General features: G+C 40.0%; 1 protein-coding gene across 1 annotated transcript in view; it reads left to right on the forward strand.

Annotated features, from left to right (window-relative positions):
- The window catches only part of ABCB1 (ATP binding cassette subfamily B member 1), an 89,126-nt gene extending 69,256 nt beyond the window's left edge, over positions 1 to 19,870 (forward strand). The window contains exons 22-28 of the mRNA XM_069462601.1: positions 5,251 to 5,351; positions 6,683 to 6,823; positions 9,208 to 9,364; positions 9,867 to 10,064; positions 15,403 to 15,609; positions 18,283 to 18,429; positions 19,251 to 19,870. Of these exons, the coding sequence (XP_069318702.1) occupies positions 5,251 to 5,351; positions 6,683 to 6,823; positions 9,208 to 9,364; positions 9,867 to 10,064; positions 15,403 to 15,609; positions 18,283 to 18,429; positions 19,251 to 19,454 (1,155 nt within the window). The 3' untranslated portion in view covers positions 19,455 to 19,870. The remainder of the gene's footprint in view (positions 1 to 5,250; positions 5,352 to 6,682; positions 6,824 to 9,207; positions 9,365 to 9,866; positions 10,065 to 15,402; positions 15,610 to 18,282; positions 18,430 to 19,250) is intronic.
- Positions 19,871 to 20,570: the final 700 nt, after the last annotated feature.

Below are 20,570 nucleotides of genomic sequence, written 5' to 3' on the forward strand. Positions count from 1 at the left end.
CTTTTGATCGTACTTGGAATAAAATCCAGCCATTTACTGTGGTTTATCTGCATGATCTGACCTAGCCCCTAATGACCTTGTCTTGTACCACACTCTCTTGTGTCCACCCTATTCAGGCCTCGTGAGCCTTGTTACAATTCCTGGAACACTCCAGGCTGGTTCCCTCTGATCTTCCCATGGCTGACTCCTTTATATTATTCAGAATTACTGTCTCTTCAGAGAGGCCATTCCTGATAACCTGAATTAATTCATGACACTTCTCAGCCCTTCATGCTTCTTTCCTATTTCTTTGTTTATTGATTAATGTTGTACGTTGCATATTAAAAAATAAGCTCTGTGGGGGCCAGGACCACATCTGTTGGTTCACTCCTAAAGGGATGGAGCAAGCCTTTTCCAGATCAAGTCTATAGGATGTGAGAGCCTGCATAACCTCTACCCTGCCTGTGATCTGTGCTACATAGTTTCTTGTCACATTATTATGGACTAATGAGCATTTCTATAAAATAATTGACCTTTAAATAACCATGGGTTTAAACTGCATAGGTCCACTTAGATGCAGATTTTTTTTCAATAAATATATTGGAAATTTTTTTGAGACTTGTGACAATTTGAAAAAACTCACCATGTAGCCTAGAAATGTGAAAAAAGAAAAAAGTATATTATAAATGCATCAAATATATGTAGATACTTGTCTGTTTTATCATTTACTGCCATAAAATGTATACATATCCATTATAACAAGTTAAAAATTATCAAATCTTAAGCACACAAACCAGTATAGACCATATATGGCTCCATTCACAATCAAGAGAAATGTTAACAAACATAAAGATGCAATATGCAATCATAACTGTGTAAAATTAACTGTAGTACATGCTGTACTTATATGATAATTTGTTGTCACCTCCTGTTGCTATTGAAGTGAGCTCCAGTGTCGTGAATATCCCCTTAAAACACCATGTGACACTAATCATATCTGCATTAGTAGCTCCAGTAAATTGCACATGGCAGTAAAAAGTGGTCTCTCACAGTTCTTGCATATTTTTCATTGTGTTTAGTGCAATACCATAAACCTTAAATAGCACCAGGGGACCCATACAAATGACTCATGCCATTAGCAATACTGGAAGTACTCCCAAGAAGCAGAGAAAAGTCATGACATTAAAAGAAAAAAAGTTGAAGTCAAATTGCGTGGTATGTACCATAGATTGAGGTTTGCAGCTGCTGTTGCCCACCATTTCAAGATAAATGGATTCAGTGTAAGATCTATTGTAAAAAAAAAAAAAAAATAGTGGGGGGTGGAATTTGTGAGCTGTCACTGCAGCTACACTAGCAGGTGAAAATACCTTGCACTTTTTGTTCATATTGAAAATGCAGCTTTTACATGGGTGCAAGATTGCTATACGAAAGGAATACCTATAGACTCTAATATGATTCAAGAAAAACTGAAGTCATTACATGACAACCTAAAGCAAAAGGAAAGAGAACCATCTAAAGCTAGAGAATTCAATGCCTGCAAAGGATGGTTTGATTTTAAAAAGAGATTAGCTTTTAAAATGCCAAATAACAGAAGCAGCATCTTCTGATCAAGAAGCAACAGATGAGTTCCCAGATGCCATTGAAAAGAAAAGGCATTTGCCTGAATGGGCTTTTAATGTAGATGAAAGTGCTCTATTCTGGAACAAAATGCTACAAAGGGCATTTATTAGTAAGGAAGAGAAGTGGGCACCAGGATTTAAAGCAGGAAGAGATAGGCTATCTCTACAGTTTTGTGCAAATGCAGTTGGTTTATGATCAGGACTATTCTTATCTATAAAGCTGATAATGCCCAGCCTTGAAGAAAGATAAACACCAGCTGCCAGTCTTTTGGTTGTACAAGGAGGAGGCCTGGACAATGAGAAACCTTTTTCTGGATTCGTTCCCTGAAGTCAGGAAGTACGGGACAACCTTTTAAAGTCTTTTTGATATTGGACGGTGCCCCTGGTCACCCAGAGCCCCATGAGTTCAACACCAGAGGTGTCAAAATGGTCAACATGCCCCCAAACACAATGTCTCTGATTCAGCCTCTAGATTAGGTGGTCATAAGGATCTTTAAGACTTATTACACATGGTACTCTATGGAAAGGATTGCTAATGTTGTGGAAGAGAACTCCCAAAGAGACAACATCAAGAAAGGCTGGAAGGATGACACCATTGAAGATGCCATCATTGTTATACAAAAAGCCATGAAAGCCATCAAGCCTGAAATGATTAATTCCTGCTGCAGAAAAATCCAGATGTTGTGCATGACTTCACAGGATTTACAGCAGAACCAATTAAGGAAACCATGAAAGAGATTGTGGATATGGCAAAAATAAATAAATAAATAAATAAATAAATGGCGGAGGGTCAAGGATTTCAAGATATGGATCTTGGAGAAATTCAAGGGCTAATAGACACCACACCAGAGGAATTAACAGAAGATGACTTGGTGGAGATGAGTGCTTCTGAACCAGTGCCAGATGATGAGGAAGAAGATGTAGGAGAAAACAAACTGACATTAGACAATCTGGCAGAAGGATTCTAATTATACAAGACGGCTTTTGACGACTTTTACGACATAGACCCTTCTATGATATGGGCACTGAGACTTTTACGACATAGACCCTTCTATGATATGGGCACTGAAACTAAAGCAAATGTTTGAAAAAGGATTGGTACTGTATGGAAATATTTTTAGAGAAGTCAAAAAGCAAAAAAAGACAGAAATTACTATGTATTTTATAAAGTTACGCTGAGCATGCCTGCCTCTGCTGCCTCCCCTTCCACCTCCTCCACCTCTTGCCTCTGCCACCCCTGAGACAGAGGTCCCCAACACTCCCTCTATTTCCTCCTCCTCAGTCTTACATGAAGACTATGAGGATGAAGACCTTTAAATGATCCACTTCCCACTTAATGAATAGTAAATATATTTTCTTTTCCTTATGATTTTCTTAATAACATTTTCTTTTCTCTTTGCTGTAAAAATACAGTATATATTACATATAACATAAAAACATGTCTTATTGACAATTATTGGCAAGGCTTATAGTTAACAGGCTATTAGTTAAGTTTGGGGGGAGTCAAAAGTTATATTTTGACTCAACCCCTGATTTTCAGTGCCCCCAATCCCTGTGGTGTTCGAGAGTCAATTGTAGATGCTTTTTCCTTTTTAGAAATAAAAACTATAATTAAACTTCAATTTATTTGAGGGTAGAAAGAGAAATATGAGGTGTTTTTTCTTTTCTTTCTAGACACATACATGTTTTTCTTTCTTCAAAATTATTTAATATATGATGGTTTCTGAGAGAAACTCAATGTTATTTACTCCTTGATTTGAAAGTTCTCTCTCCTTATGATGATTACTGAGTCTCCATTTAAAACTCTTGGAATGAATGATGCTGTGAGGATGTGGGGTGCTAATTAAGCCTTTTCCTAATTGCTTCATTGTGCATCAAGATGAAGACAATCATGAAGTGATTATATTATTTTACTCACCATGCAAGGTCTGTGACTTAAACTCACTTTTGGACTATATACATGCTAAAAAGCAATAACATTTACAGGACAATCAGCAAAGACACCCCTGCCTTAGAAAATGATGCACAGAAAATATTTCTTAAAACCATTACACTGAAATTTATAGTAAAATTTGTTTTTTAGCAGACATTGTTATAGTTTGTTGAATTCTTACTAATCCAGAAAACCTCTTCTGTTTGAGTCCTTATATTTAATAATTAAAAATATTTCTAATGCATCTGAAAATAATTGTCTTTAGGGATTTGACTGAAGGTGAATTTTTTCCTCTAACTTTCAGGATTTTCTAAAATATATGTATTTTTTATAATGTATAGAAGTTTATAAAATATTTTAACATAAATTAAATCTGGACATTTTCCTATCTTCATAGGTAGCTTATATTAAACATAGTTCAAAATCATCTTGGTCTGTCTGGGTTAGAGAATAATACTTTTAATTTTATTTTTTTAAGTAAGTTTTTGTTTTTAAAATGTTACTAGTTTTTTTTACTTCCTATAGCTTTTTGTATTACTCTTCAAAACTCACTTCCTTTCTTTTGAAATATTTGTGTTATCTTTGAAGTTAGGTATTTTGTGTAGGATTCAGTGAAGAATAAGTGGAAATTTGTGTTCATGAGACAGTGTGGTGGTTCAAGGTCCCATAGCTAATATAGACTGAAATCTCATTGTGTACACTGGCATTCTTTGTATTCTGCATATATCTTTACTCAGTCTCCAAAAAGTGGTAAAGGATGTATGTGTCCTAATCAAATAATCTTGTTGGAAGTAACATTCAATTATTAATAGAACATAATTGAATGATAGAAACTTTCTGGAAAACAAATTGATAGTATGTGCCATGTTCCTTTAAAAGCAGTTAATTCCCTTTCATCTAGTAATTTTGCTTTTAAGAACTTTTCCTAAGAAAATAATTTAATATAGACAAAAGTTTAGGTACAAGGATGTTTATCACAGCATAATTTTCAATAAGAAAAGAATTGAAAACCTTATTCAACAATAAAGAATGCCTAACTGACTGGGTTATTAAGTGACCTGTTAAAAATCCCATTATTAATGTGTATTTAATGATCTTAGAAAATGCTCTTGGTATTTGTTAATGTGAAAAATAATGACATATAGCTAAATACAGAGTTTGATCCCAACTTTGTTAACTATGTATTAATATATGCTTAGGAAAGAAAACAATATGTAAGCTAATATGTAAAACATACCAATATGGAACTTTTTATTACCTTCATCTTTTCAATATTTTCAAAATATTCTTCAGTTGTCATAAATGTCAAGTATAAAGAGAAAAATGTAAACATCACATTAAAAAATATGTAAAATAACAGTAAACTTAAAATGTGACCTTCGTAGAAGAAAGAGCACTGCAATTGATCTGAAATACTGAGTTCTCAGGTTAATTTTATAAAGCCATATAAAGCTATGTGGCTTTAAGCAAGTGCCTTCATTCTTTTAAGGCTTAGCATCTTGTACTGTAAAGAGAAGGTTGAATTAGACGATCTTCCTTCCAGATCCAAAGCTCAGTTTTATAAATTACTTAGTATCCTTTGAGCAAAGGATGCTCACAGGTAATAATAAATGAATAATATACAGTGATAAAATTAATTTTGTTTATCCATTTTATAGAATTCAAATTAATTGCCACTGTTTACCCTTGTGCCTCTTGGTGATGGGCTCTCTGTTACAGATCGCTACTGAAGCAATAGAAAACTTCCGAACTGTTGTTTCTTTGACTCGGGAGCAGAAGTTTGAACATATGTATGCACAGAGTTTGCAGGTCCCATACAGGTAAAAACCATTAAGCAGTGGGAGGGGGGAGTATGAGGAGTATCTCAATCATCAGATTTGTTTTCAGAAGGATTCCTTTGGTCAGAAGGTAGGGAGCAAGTGGAGAAAGTACTAGAAAGGAACCAATTGGGAAGCACTTGTAATTATCCAGGAGAGAAATGACAAGGCCTTGAATTAAGGCAAGGACATCTCTGAGGTAGAACCTGTAAGAGCAGATAACTGATTGGAAAGGGTGGGAGAGAAGTTGCTGAGAATGACTCTCTAACGTCCAGTTAGAATAATGACCCTATTATTTGCTCTGGTTGGGAATGAGTTCTTTATGGAACATGAAATTTAAGGTATCTATGGAACACTGAGGGACTAGTGCTTCCTGGTTGTGCCTTTCTTTCCTCTTTCTACCCTTTCTCCAATGGAGACCTTCTGTGCTTCCTTTAACACAGTCATCCCAGTAAGGGCTCTAATAAGTGATATAAACGAACATGAGCAAGACCAACCTCCCTGAGTCTCAAGTTTCTTCTATAGTAAAAGGAGAGCGCTGGACCTCATTGATAGGTTTTCAAACTTCTTTTTAAACAATAGTAGAGCCTTTTTTCCTGAAAAAAAAAATTTGATTTGAAATCCTGATAGATGACAAAGATAAAAGCAGAGTTGATCTGGTTGAAGTAGGAGCAGGAAGAACAGGGGGCTGCCTGCCCGCCGACCTGCTCCTACCCACACCTCCACATTGCTGTGTTCCATGTCGCTCAGAAAACCCCAGAATGTTAACTTCTTTGTAAAGTCTGCTCTAACTCCCCAAGAGAGTTAAATTCTTCCTTTCTTTCCATCATAGGTTGTTCATAAGGTACCTCCATTGCATAAATAACAGTCCAACTCAACTCCTGGGTCCCCAAGGGCAAGAACATGCCTGACTGCTCTGTGTCACTCAGCATGGTCCCTGCAGCTTGTGGGTGTTGGGTAACTGCGTGTGGAATGAGTGTTTACAGAAGAGTAGTTAGTGCCACATGTCCAAAAGTGGGGAAAAGGGAGAGAACTTACACTTACTAATCCCTAACAGGCGCTTTCCATTCATTGCCTTATTTTATCTTTATACCAGTACTTTGAGGTGTAGTTTATCATACATTAAAGACGAAGACACTGAGTCTCAGAGATTAGGCAGTTTCCTAAATTCGCACAACTGGTAAGTGGTCAAATGGGGCTCAAACTTAGTTCTCTGGAAACTCAGGCTGATTTTGTCTGGCACACCTCTGTGCCCCACTGCCACCCTGGCAAAAGTCACATATTACCGACTAAGAAACGAAAGTGGAGTAAGTTTTTACGTGCCTTCTTTTCAGAAACTCTTTGAAGAAAGCGCACATCTTTGGGATCACGTTTGCCTTCACCCAGGCAATGATGTATTTTTCCTATGCTGGCTGCTTCCGGTTTGGTGCCTACTTGGTGGCACGTCAGTTCATGACCTTTGAGAATGTTCTGTTGTAAGTATTGAGTCTTTATTTACAATTAAACTCCAAAAACAAAACTGGGATGGACATGATTCATGTCTGGGTAGAAAACCCTGCTGTGAAGCCTCATGATGAAATTTTGGTGATTCAGAAAATGGCATTTTTGCCTCTGGGTCTCCATGCATTACCACTTTTGCTTCTGAGTCTCCACAGTGTCTCGCTTCATTTGGAGGACCAATCCCTTCCCTCCCTAGTGCTGACTCACACATACCTGACCTTTCCACATCTGTGGCTGGGTGGGGCGATTCGATTCAGGGGTCTCCAGAAAACTTTGGCATTTGGGAAGAAGCCTAACCCTGAGCAAGCAGTCTAACTGGCTCCTTTGAAAGGACTTTCTAACAGAGCAGGTGAAGTACTAAGTTCTGCAAGCCCTAGGAGATTCCAAGATAAATTTATTTGTCCTTGATAAGAGAACAGTTGGAAAGTAAGCACTGGGAGAAATTCAGAAGTGACAAAAGAAAAGCTAGATTGGGATTTTTCTGCTGCATTGCTATGAATGTAGAAAATTGTACCTCAGTCAGGGGTAGACAAGCCTGAACATAATTATAACACTAAAGTCCCCAAATATGCAGTTTAGTAGTCAAAAGTGTAATCTTTCTGAGCTTCAAGATTGGTGACAGGTAAGATTCTGCCCTTTGATGGTATATCATAATCAATAGCAATACAGTTTACATTTAAACCAGAATCATGTAAGCCTGGCAATATAGGTTGTTAGTACAGTGTTTTTGTCATTTTTTAGACATTGACTTGTTCATGAATTATAGTTTGCTCAGGATGACCTCGACAGAAAAATTTAAATTTCTACTTAATATGTATGTCTGACAAATGCTATGCAGGTGCTATTTGTGCTTATGACCCAAATATCACAACCAGGCATCACTGGGGCTTTGATTAAATAGTTACTTGATATTTTGCTTTACTCCAAGGAATTGAATTGATGAAAGTTACTGACACTGGGGCATTTAGGTTTGCAAAATTGATCTTGGATGTAAAGGAAAGGGGAGACCTGTCTGAAGAGCAATCCATTTGAAAAAGTCCCACAGGTTTAAATGATAACAAAGCCAAGATTAACTATCTGTGTGATTTATTTAGCACTAGTTAAAAACAACAGCTAATGACACCATGTGCTGGGTTGACATGGTGTGCTATGTTAGCATATGTGTAGAGTCCAGAGGAAAGAAAGTGATGGATTGTCAGTATTCTGGGAGGGTTCCCAAGTATCGTCAGTTCCAGGGTTACTGTTTTAAAAAGCACCTTGATAAATGTGTCCAGAGGAGGGCAGTGAAAAGGAGTTATCAAAGAAGCAAAGGATCTTTTTAACAGTATTCCAATACTTGAAGGGCTGTCTTATGTAAAAGGAGGTAGATTTTTCTTCAGTTTGAAAAAGAACTTTTTAACAATAGACTTAATCTAACATGCTACTTTCTAAAACAGGGTGCAAACCAATTTAGGGGACCTGTCCAGGCACACTGAGAACTGGACTTGATACCTGTAAGGTCCTTTCCAGCTTCAAGCTGCTCGATTCCCACATCACAGATAAGAATGTTGATGCATGCTGAGAGCAGCATGGTAGCTGGGTCTGTAAGAAACTCTTTCGTGCACAGTTCATAGTGTCTGATGTGATTCCAGCATCACTGACTGTAACCATTTTCGGTTGCCACAGTAATGGTGTGTAACAACCAGCCAGGAAACCTCAGGGACATACAATGATAAACATTTATTTTTACCCACAAGGCTGTGGGTTAGCTGTGAAGTTCTACTGATCTGGGTTGGGCATAGTGGATCTCAACTGGGCTAAATCATATGTCTGTGGGGAGCTACAGGGTAGTTGGCTGGTACCGACACTGCTCTCCTCTGTGGGTGCCTCATCTTCTAGCCGGCTAGCCTGGGCTCCTGGAGGTGACAGCGTCCTGAGAGCGAGTGAGCTAGTGGGCATGCACACAAAGCATACAGGGCCCCTGGGTCATAGGCTTGGAACTGGGAACAGTGACTTCCACCACACCCTGCTGGCCAGTGCAAGTCACAAGTGCACCCCATATTCAAAGGGTAGGAAAACTCACTCCACTTCTTAAATGGAAGTGCTGCAAAGGTCCCATTGCAAGAAGGTGAGGATACAGAGAGAGGTGGAAAACAGGGCCATTTTGCGATCAATCACACTGACACGCACTGGTGAAAAATGGGCCATTTTTAATCAGTCTATCACACTGACATGAACCTATAAGGAAAAGTGTTTGTTTTCCTTTTTAACATCTCTTTTGTAATTATGCAAGGCAATACTCTCTGGTTGTAGAAGTGTCAGCTTTCTAGCATTATAGTTATAATTCTGTAACAACATGTTTTTTCTTTGTGTTTTCCAGGGTATTTTCAGCTATTGTCTTTGGTGCCATGGCAGTTGGGCAGGTCAGTTCACTTGCTCCTGACTATGCCAAAGCCAAAGTGTCAGCCTCCCACATCATCAGGATCATTGAAAAAGTCCCTCTGATCGACAGCTATAGCACAGAAGGCTTGAAGCCAGTAAGTTAGATGTTTTGACTTACTACTCCTAACTCCTAACTCCTGAGTGAAAGTCTTCTAACAGGAAACTTAATAAAATTTGTTCTTTTTCATATGCTGATGATAAAATAAGATTTTCTAGATCATCAATTCCTTTTAATAAATGCTAATAATATATATTTACATTCACTACTTTTACACAGCAAAGTTACAGGGAGATAGGAATATTGCCCACTTTGTATGCAAATCCTATTAATCAGATTTTATTAGACATAGGTTACTCTTTCTTGGGCAATAGATCTGAGTTATCACATCTGTGTTGTACATGTGTATTGTCTTAACAATACATGCTATAAAAGCATGGACCCTTTTAGATCTTATTTATTAAATTCTAGCAGTTTGAAGTGAAGCTTAATTGCAATACAAGTTCACTACCTTCTGACCTGGTGGTAGAGAGGGTTAGCTAGACACTGTGTTGTCAGTATTGCAGAAATTAAATTTGCTGTTATTGTTCTCACTGCAGGACAGGTTGGAAGGAAATGTGACATATAAGGAAGTCGTGTTCAATTATCCCACCCGGCCAGACATCCCAGTGCTTCAGGGGCTGAGCCTCGAGGTGAAGAAGGGCCAGACGCTGGCCCTGGTGGGCAGCAGTGGCTGTGGGAAGAGCACAGTGGTCCAGCTCCTGGAGCGGTTCTACGACCCCTTGGCTGGGACAGTGGTGAGCACACTTTCCTATTCAGCTCAGCTCAGGTTTTACATCCTCTAAATGTCCTGATATGTTTAATTCTCAACTGTAAACCATGGTTTCCCAAACCTTTAAACAACAGGCCACATAGATCAAGTCTGACAGCCTAGATGCAATCTCCAAGCTGTGTCATCTGCCGCAGCCAACTTCTCCAGCCTCTCCCTCAGCACTGCCCCCTGTCCTCCCTCCCTCATGAGCAGCCTGTTTACGCCCCATCTCCCTTGCCGTGCTTAGGTTTCAGGTAACAGGAGAAGAGACAGCAGGAATAGAAAATAGAAGTAGCTGGAAAGATAGAGGTGGGGTGCTATTAGAGGCAAGTGAGATGGAAGGCAAGGATGGGGAGTGTTTCAAAAGGTGGTCAGCAATGACGGGTGCTATGAGGAGATTGGGTAAGGTGAAGACTGAGAAGACGTGGTAGGATCTGGCGATTAATGGGCTATTTCTGACATTTTAAAGTATTCTTAGTGAAGTGGTAATGGTAGAAAATAGCTGAGCGTGGCTGAAGGGTATTTTGGAGGGGAAGTGGAGATTTAAGTGAGTATAGTTTTTCAAGAAGATGGAAGGTGAAAGAAAGGCAGATAAGAAGAACAGCTTGAACGGGGAGGGCAGAGTCCAGGGAAAATGTTTAGGAGGAGGAACCTTGAGCATTTGTATGGCTGAGGATGAGACAAAGACACTGATGAAGACAGGCATTGAAACATCATCTGAGGAAAAAAAAAAGGAAGATCAACAAAGTTGAGAAGTGAGTAAATAATATAGAGGAATGCTAGCTGGGTGCAGTGGCATTCTGGGAGGCCAAGGACGGAGGATTGCTTGAGCTGAGAAGTTCAAGACCAGCCTGAGCAAGAGCGAGACCCTGTCTCTACTAAAAATAGAAAAATTAGCTCGGTGTCGTGGGGTACACCTATAGTCCCAGCTACTTGGGTGGCTGAGGCAGGAGGATCGCTTGAGCCCAGGAGTTTGAGGTTGCAGTGAACTACAGTGATTCCACTTCACTCTATCCAGGGCAACAAAGCAAGACTTTGTCTCAAAAAAAAAAAAATATATATATATATATATATATTCATATATTTTTATATATATATATATATAGAGAGAGAGAGAGAGAGGAATGCCTTCTTGTCTTCTGAACTAAAATGTATCAGGGAATGTCTTAGGTGCTGCAGATGAGATGGGAGTCTTAAAGGGAGTAGTGAATTTAAATGACTATAATGAAGGATAGGAAAAGAATCAAACTAGGAAGGGATAGAATTTAGAGCACGAAATTTTCATTACATAGGCATTTAGTTATTAGTTGCACTCAGAGGTGATGTTGAACAGCATGAGCACTGACCAATCGGAACAGATGCCTGCCGGCACAGCAAGACTGAGGCCACCAGCTCCGTGTGGACCCTAGCTGCACTAGTGACTGAAATGAACAGAGAATATTCAACCTGTAGTCCAGGGCTCTTTTTACTTCCCCACAGCAATCACTCTTACTCATAAACATTTTTTATTATATTCAAAGACAATTATGCCTTCAGTCAGTCAATTATTTACTAGTTACATAAGCTTTGTTCCCTGTTTTTATTCCTTTGTATCATATTTTCTGTGAACTCTGATTTTATGCTTCAACTTTGTGGTTAAAGTTTGAATATAGGACTCTAAATGAAAGATCATACCGATAGTCGAAGCACTTAGAGGAGGAAACATTAGCTATCAGATGCTGATTATGGCATCTAAACAGACATTTATTAAGCAGTGGGTTAAATGTTGTGCTATAAAACAAGTTGTGGGGCACGGTGTCTGCCCTAAAAGACTTTGAGGAGCTAGGGCGTATACTTTCAGGAGTGAGAAAGATGGAGATAGGCCTAGAGCTGGTTTTTAAAGTAGGATGTGCACATGGTTTAGCAGTAGGGAGGGCATCTGGTATAAGAGATAATGTGAGCTGTGGGCAATAAGTGATTTGTTCCCAATGCAGCAAATAGTCCAGTTTGGCTGAAATAGAGAATTTAGTTAGAGTAGTAGTTCTTAAACTTTTCTGATAACAACCCATATAGGAAATATAAAATAATCTCACAGCCCCCAATGCATTTATAATCACTTTGCAATAGGGAAAAAACACTTGGTGATGACAAAATGCTGGAGTTGAAAACAACAATAATGGTAAACGGTACAATAATTACATCAGAACAAAATAATTAATGATTATTCTAAAAGGACATAAATATAAGCAGAGCATAATTGAAAGCATGGACAATATCAGTTATAGTTCAGGGTAAGAAACAGAAACTGCTCTAGGTATGTCAGGTAGATAAGTATTTAATAAAGGGAATGAGGTGTTTACAAAATCTTTGGAAGGTCTGTAAGAGTCAAAGTAAAGGAGGCTGCTTTTGCTCCCAGATCAATCCTATGATCAGGAACCTGCAGAAAATTATGCCACTGTTGCAGCTGTTCCAAACCTAAAGACCAAAGTCTGGTCCTTGCAAAAAGTCCTGTCAAACACGTGTGCTAGCTTACTATGGCTACTAAAGGAGAATTGGTGTCAGCCTCCCGGATTTTAAACTACGCATCTCCCTCGTAGATCCTGGTTATTTCCAGAACCGAGGGAGCCTGGGAAATTGTTTTTAGCCTTCGAGTCCCTTGATATATGAAAGGGCAGACACACAAGGATACAGCAGTGAATATACCACGGTGAGAATGTTCCATCCCCTTTAGGGTACAGCTAGAAGCCACTTGTCATTGTCTGGTGCCTGGGCCAAGATGGGGATACTCCCCTTTTAAGGTACCACAGAAAATATCTTTCAATTGTGAGATATTTGTGTTATCAAAACCCAGCCTACAGTGTTTAGATCTAGTCCTGGTTTCCCCCAATTGTTTCCTGTGCGAATTGGTATAAATTACTTAACTTTGCTCATTTTCTTATCTGTAAAATGGAGATTAAAATCACAGCAACCTCATAAGAGTTTAAATAAGACTAAATGAGATTATGTATAGACATGCTTATCACAGAACCTGCAATATTGTCAGTGCTTGATCTTTTTAATCTATTATTATTTCAGAGTAAATACACATTGAAAAATACATATTTAACATTTGATTATGTGTGCTAATAAAAGCAAGTGATCAATTTTACAATCTACAATAGAGAGAGCTAGTCATTTTAATTTGGCTTTACAATATTTTTTACCAATATGTTTACTTTCCCAGTTATGTTTTTATTTAGGCCAGGATTCTTTGAACAGTTTTGATAAATTCCCCGGAGTTCCTTGGTCGTCCCTCAGACCACCACCATGCCTCAGCCAAATAAGCTCTGCTTTGGTCTTTCTTACATTCTGGGCTTCTATACATGCTTTCCTTAAAAAAGGACTCTTCAGCTAGCACAGGTTTTAAATAGTTTCCAGTTCTAGTGTATTGTGTGAGGATGGGGAGGCCCAAGAGTGTTACCATATCCAGTGTGATGAGGAAACTCATTAAGCTGGGATCATTCAGATTTGTCTATTATTATATTAGTTAGGCAGTGTCTGTTTTCCTCCCAGGGGTATAAACATGGAAATTAAAAAACAAAACAAAACAAACTTTTCCTCAAATTTCCATTTCTCAAGTACAGTGTTCCATGTGACAAGATGTGCTGTTTAGCCACATCCTCATGTGGTTTTCACTTCCACCTTCTGCTTCCCGCCTTCATCTATTAACTCTGTGAGGAAGCCTGAAGCATAGATGCACTGAACAGTCTCCATGGCAACTGGGCTTGGTACTAATGAGGTCATAGCAGTGCTTTTCATCCCGGCACCCGCCAGCTTCCACAAGCAGAAGCCATGTTCCTGCAGCAAAGATTGCACCCCACCCCTGGCCAGCCGTCTCCCAGAGCCACCCAGTTAGGCACGTGGGATACAGAGAGTATAATGGCTCAGCACCTACTCGTCACCACTATTAGAAAAGCTCAAATCTGAGTGACTGGTGTCTTCCTCAGAGGGGATGACAGCTCTCTCACTTGAATACCAGAAAATTCTTTTGCGAAACAGATCTATTTGGCAGACATATCTGCATCAGAATAAGGCTTTCTATCAGCAAGGCTGTAAGAGGCCCTCGTAAGGCTTTGCATGATAATCTAGGGAAGCAGATCACAGAGAAAGGGCAGCTCTCTGTTCCTACTCCTTTGGCTCAGAATTGAAGATGTCTGTCCATCCTTTCATATACCTGTCCACCTGTCCACCCCTGTAGTTCCCATACATCACATACCCAGAGTTACAAACTGCTGACAGCCCTTGAACACTTACTCTCTGCCCAGCACTGTGCTAAGTGGGGTCCATACATAATATTTAATCCTTAATTCTGTGAGTTTAGGAGTTATCATCATACCCATTTTATTGATGAAAAAACTAAGAGAAATAAATTCACTTTCTCAAGATCAACAATTACTGAGAGATACAGCAGCTGCCCTCCCATGCTTGCTTCTATTCCACTTCATTATATCTGATTTCTTAAACTCAGTTTAGATCAGAAACCTGAACTACAAACCTATTATGTGGTCATAGTTGTTATTTATTTCTACTCTAATCCTGGCCCCTTTTTCTCTGAAAAACTGAGATGTAAGAGTAAGGATGTCAGGATACATCCCAGAAATATTAGACATTGTATTAGTTTCCTGGGGCAGCTATAATCAATTACCACAAATTAAGTGGCTTAAAACAAAACACATTTATTATCTTATACTTCTGGAGGTCAGAAGTCCAAGAGAGGTCTCACCAGGCTAAAACCAAGGGTCAAGAGGGCTGTGTTCTTTCTGGAAGCTCCAAGGGACAATCCGTTTTCTTGCCTTTTCTGGCTTGCAGCCCCTTCTTCCATCTTCAGAGCCAGCAATGACAGGTCACGTCTTTCTATATTGTACTGCTGTGATACTCACTCTTTGGCGTCTCTTCCACGGTTAAGAACCCTTAAGATTACATTATGCCCACCAAGATAATCTTCTTATTTTAAGGTCAGCTGATTAGCAACCTTAATTCTATCTGCTACTTCAATTGTTCCTTGCCATGTAACATAGTCATAGGTTCCAGGGATTAGGAAATTGATACCTTGGGAAGGAGGGGGTATTATTTTACTGCATGCACACATCAGAAGCCAGGGTTAAAACATACAATTATGTTTTAAAGCATACAATTATGGCCTTGTTGGATTAACCTTGACAATGCAAATTTAAAAAAAAATAAATAAACTTTGCCTTAATCTCATAGTTAATTTGGCAGTTTTAATGTATGAGATAACAGTGTTAACTTTGCTAAGTTCAAAATATGCTAGCCCTGAAGTTGATCTGTGAACCCTTTGTTTTCAGCTAATTGATGACAAAGAAATAAAGCAACTGAATGTCCAGTGGCTCCGAGCACACCTGGGCATCGTGTCCCAGGAGCCCATCCTGTTTGACTGCAGCATTGGCGAGAACATCGCCTATGGAGACAACAGCCGGGAGGTGTCACAGGAAGAGATTGAGAGAGCAGCCAAGGAGGCCAACATACACCAGTTCATTGAGTCGCTGCCTGACGTAAGTCTCTCTCTCGAAGTTAAGGGCCCAGGAGCATGTGGCAGCCTCCCTGGCCTATAGTTTGTGATTTCTAAAGGGCTGGTTTCCCAGAGATGAGGAGAAATTAGCAAACACAACACACTCCCACCCTTATGCAAGCATTTGGCCGCACTTCCTACCCCAGTTGGATGTTATGCTTACCCCATCACCCGACTCTCCTCGTGAGGAAGGGATGAAAGTGCTAGACCAATTCAGATTTAGAAGAGAGGAACTTTCTAGGGGTAGGATAACTGGAACGAGTCTCTAGATCCAAAGCTTTTAGGCTGGAGGCTCCACCTGCTTCAGGCCTGGGCATAAGCACTATGTCTGAGAGGCCTTTCTCTCCAGCTCCAAATGCAGGGCCATGGGCAGTGTCTGTGTCTCCACCTGTGGATGTGCCCTCCTGGTCCTGCTGAGGAAGCAGGCATGACCAGCCCTTCCCACGTGCTCTCCCTTTTCTCTCCCTTCTGCCTTCCTGCAGCTCCCTGCTCCAAAGCGTCAAACCTCACTCTGCCGAGTCAGGCCAGGCCAGAGGGCTGGACCCATACCAGAAAGAGAGCTGAGTCACTGGGGTAACCATGGTATCATGCAATCTCTCATCATGGTACATTTCATGGACCCCAAGCTTTGTTTATGGGGTTGATTGTTGAAATCTTCCCCAGGGCTCCCTGGGCTGTTACCCTGTGGGTGTCCTCTGAATTCCTCCTGGGAAGTTAGAAAGTGGAATCTCACTCACTCTTAAGTCTTTTAGGTTCTATATTTTGAATGCCTCTCAACCTAGCTAATCTACCTCTCCAGTTATCACCAGTTACGTTCTTCATTTCAAGGAAGTGCCCCCTAAAACATAAAGCTCAGTGGCCTCAAACTGGCAGGGAAGGGAAATCTCAGGGGCAGGATGACAATGCCAGGTGGTTCTAACTCTGTCCCAAGGTCTCCCTTTTCCTTAGGCTGTTCTTCAGGTAACTACTGACACCAACCTCATTAGGCCCCAGGGAGGAGGCCTTGTCTTCACCTCTCCTTTAAAAAGTCTAGGGCACCTGTGGATAATTGACCCTTCTCAAGATTCATTTAAACACAAAGCTCCGGCCCCCCTTACTAATGAGACGTCTGGGCACAGATCAGCATCACCTGGGAGCTTGTTAGAGATGCAGATTTTTAGGCCCCACCCTAGACCTGCTGAATCAGAAACTTTGGAGGTAGAGTCCCGCAATCTGCATTTTAATAGCCCAGATGACACTGATCCAGGCTAAATCTGGAGAGGCACTGGGCTAGGGCTTAACAGAACACAAACACAGAGGGTAACTATTATTTAGTTTCTTAAATATGTCTTGCCCCTCTGGCATTTGTCTGCCACGGGGACCCCACCTTTCTGGACTCCCGGTCACTATCTGTCACACAGAGCACACCTGTAGACATCATGGTTCTCTTCCCTAGTGCCTAGACCAGGAGAGAGAAGGCAAAACCTTCTAAGTCCTGTTACCTGTCTGAGGATCCACTTCTATTCCTGAGTGATTAGTAACAGGATTAACTTTACCCGGCAGGTGGCTGGTTTAGTTACCCTCTTCCCGCAGGGGCATAGACAGTTCCGCCTTCATCTGCCTCAGCAGGATCAGTACTTTATCAGTGCAACCTGGCAACCCCTGCACGGTGCTCCTGCCTTCTGGGGCAGCCACAGCTGTGGGGTGGAGCCAGTGCCAGGCACCTGCCAAAACCTCACCTGGGGTCCTCTCTCTCCATCAATAGTGAGAGTCCCCAGTCTGAGTGCCATAGAACTAGCATGGCCAGATGCAGCAAATAAAAATAGGCAACCCTGAATAGAACACAAATTTTGTAGCCAAACTCTGGGCGTCAGAATCAAAGCCCACAGTTCAACTAAAATTTCAGCCTGGCAAGGGCCTGAAAATAACAAGATGGTGGTGTTTTCTAGGTTACACGTGCTGTCACATCCTGTTTCTGTCCTGCTCTGCATACCTTTAACTCCTGTCCCTAACGTTATAGTGAATAGCTGGTGACAGTTACCTACTGTGATGAACAATATGGCAAGAATTTTGGAAGAATTCTAAAAACAAAAGTTTTTTAAAAGGAGATTTTAGTTTTTAAAATTAGATACCAAAATAGAATTCCTTAGCATCCATGAAAACTAAGTGTTGAAGATAGTTTCATAAAAACAGACACCAAAAGTCTAACATCCCAAGAATTTTCTCTTTCCTCACTTTAAAATCATGCAGAGAGCATCACCTGGTGGTTATAAATGAGATGAGCTTCAATTATTTTATTATGAATAGCCTGTTAAAAATCAAATTTCTGTTCTCCTGCCAATCTTTGTCCCAAATATACTGAAATCAGAAGATGGAAGATACTAACATAGCAACAGTATTCTTCCTAAAAAAAAAAAAAAAACAATGCTGGCTTGTTTGTACTAAAACACATAATCTTAAGGCCCAAATGTCTGTTTTCAAAAAGAAGGATTAAACTTGCTATATAGAGCAATTTTTGTTCTATATTTAACTCTCTATGAACCCATCCTTAGCTTCTGTTCCTAAATTTTTGGTGGTTCCTAAATATGGAAGTGGTTATCCTATTTTCTGTAAGCAAACTGTTTGTTAGAATTTTATTATCAGTTCTACTTTCATAATAATAAACTCTTGTTTACAGAAATATAACACCAGAGTAGGAGACAAAGGAACCCAGCTCTCTGGTGGGCAAAAACAACGCATTGCCATAGCTCGTGCCCTCGTCAGACAGCCTCATATTTTGCTTTTGGATGAAGCTACATCAGCTCTGGATACAGAAAGTGAAAAGGTAAGAATTTCAATTGGACTCATTCATACTTCACTCAGTCGTCCTGCAAAGGTTTAAATACGTGCTTTTATCTTCTATAGTAGAGAACAAAATTGAGCCAGATTGTTGATTGCTACTTGTCACCTTTCAGTGTCACTTAAACACTTTCTGTAGCTGTTATTCATGAGAGCTAAAATGACACAAGGCAGATGGGTCTTATAGCACATATGCTCCAAAAACCAGCCCTGGATCGCTTTGCGTTGACCTAAGAAGCTGCAATCCGGAGGCGTATTTCCCACTTGCACTGGCAGCATCTCCTCAGCAGCCATGTGAAAAAGGGAGAGGGTGAGACGGTGTCAAAGTCTGGCTGTACCTAAGAAAAACAATTCAATTTGACAAAAGGTTAAGAATTCAGATACCTGGAGGACAAACGCATTATGAGATGTTGCCTATCTTAAAAATGACTAAAATTCAAGGAGTCAGTGTTTGGCCTTTGCTCAGGCTTCCTGGATTTGCTATGGAGCTGGATTTGAGGTCTGCTTTTAAGGTTGTTGTGTGGCTAGACACATGAGCCAATGTTTTTAAATGATTCGATGGACAGTATTTACTGCCCTGACTTTAAGAATAGGTAACTCCTGCCTCAGAACTAATCCAAACTAGGGTTCAGTTATCTTCTGATATGACAAATCCTTTGCTTTCTAAAATCTGTGTTATGGTTCACTGACACCATTGTTAAAGAAGGACCTATTGCTAGAGAAATTAATCGTGGGACCTCTCATGGAGGAAGAATTAAAGGGAAAGGACTGTCATTAACAGAATTAATTTATGTGACCATGGAACAGGTTGTCCAAGAAGCCCTGGACAAAGCCAGAGAAGGCCGCACCTGCATCGTGATCGCTCACCGCCTGTCCACCATCCAGAGCGCAGACTTGATAGTGGTGTTTCAGAACGGCAAAGTGAAGGAGCACGGCACGCACCAGCAGCTGCTGGCGCAGAAAGGCATCTATTTTTCAATGGTCAGTGTCCAGGCTGGAGCAAAGCGCTAGTGAACTGTGACCGTATGAGGTGTTAAGTATTTTTTAATATTTGTTTTTAAATGTGGCATTTAACCAAAGTTAAAAAGCAAGCACTTATTGGATGATGAAGAGTTATCTGTTTAACGTTTCCTGCTGCAACTGAAGATCATTCCATCAAGGTCAGTGTCTTCAGAGACTTCATAATTAAGGAACCAGAAAGAGAAACATCATCAAATGGGAGGAAATAATAGCTTTAATTGTATTATAAAACTTACAAAAGAATTTTAAGTAGACTTTTTAAATAAAGTGTGTAATGTTGTTTATATTTTTTCATGTGGACTGTAACTGCCTTGCTAAAAGATCATAGAAATAGCAAAAAGTATTTAAATACTTACATGAAGTGCCTATAATAAACTTCCATGTGACTGACGTCATCTTGTCCAAAATGCCTGTGAATGTATCTTCTTCCAAGTGGAATATTGTAGATAATTTCTGCTTTAAAAAAAAAGATTTCGGCCGGGTGAGGTGGCTCACGCCTGTAATCCTAGCACTCTGGGAGGCCGAGGTGGGCGGATCGTTTGAGCTCAGGAGTTCGAGTCCAGCCTGAGCAAGAGCGAGACCCCACCTCTACTAAAAATAGAAAGAAATTATATGGACAGCTAAAAATATATATAGAAAAAATTAGCCGGGCATGGTGGCGCATGCCTGTAGTCCCAGCTACTCGGGAGGCTGAGACAGGAGGATCGCTTGAGCCCAGGAGTTTGAGGTTGCTGTGAGCTAGGCTGACGCCACGGCACTCACTCTAGCCTGGGCAACAGAGTGAGACTCTGTCTCAAAAAAAAAAAAATAAATAAATAAAAAATAAAAAAAAGATTTCTTTAAAAACATCCATTCATTATTGTGCAAATGGCTAAACAGTTCAAATTCTATTCTATATGTCTTTTCACTTTGGGTTTTATAGAACCATCTGGCTTCATTCTTCTTGTACTTGACCTTGCTGATTCTTGCATTTCCACATGATGGCTTTCAAACCAGTCACACAGATCAATACAAGATTTTGGGAGGCGGAGCGAGATGCAATTATGATGTATATATTACTCAGACATACATGAAATATTTTGCATTGCTCTTATTAAGCGTTCTTCA

The sequence above is a fragment of the Eulemur rufifrons genome, chromosome 29, assembly GCF_041146395.1.
Source record: "Eulemur rufifrons isolate Redbay chromosome 29, OSU_ERuf_1, whole genome shotgun sequence".
In the NCBI taxonomy this organism is placed as follows: Eukaryota; Metazoa; Chordata; class Mammalia; order Primates; family Lemuridae; genus Eulemur; species Eulemur rufifrons.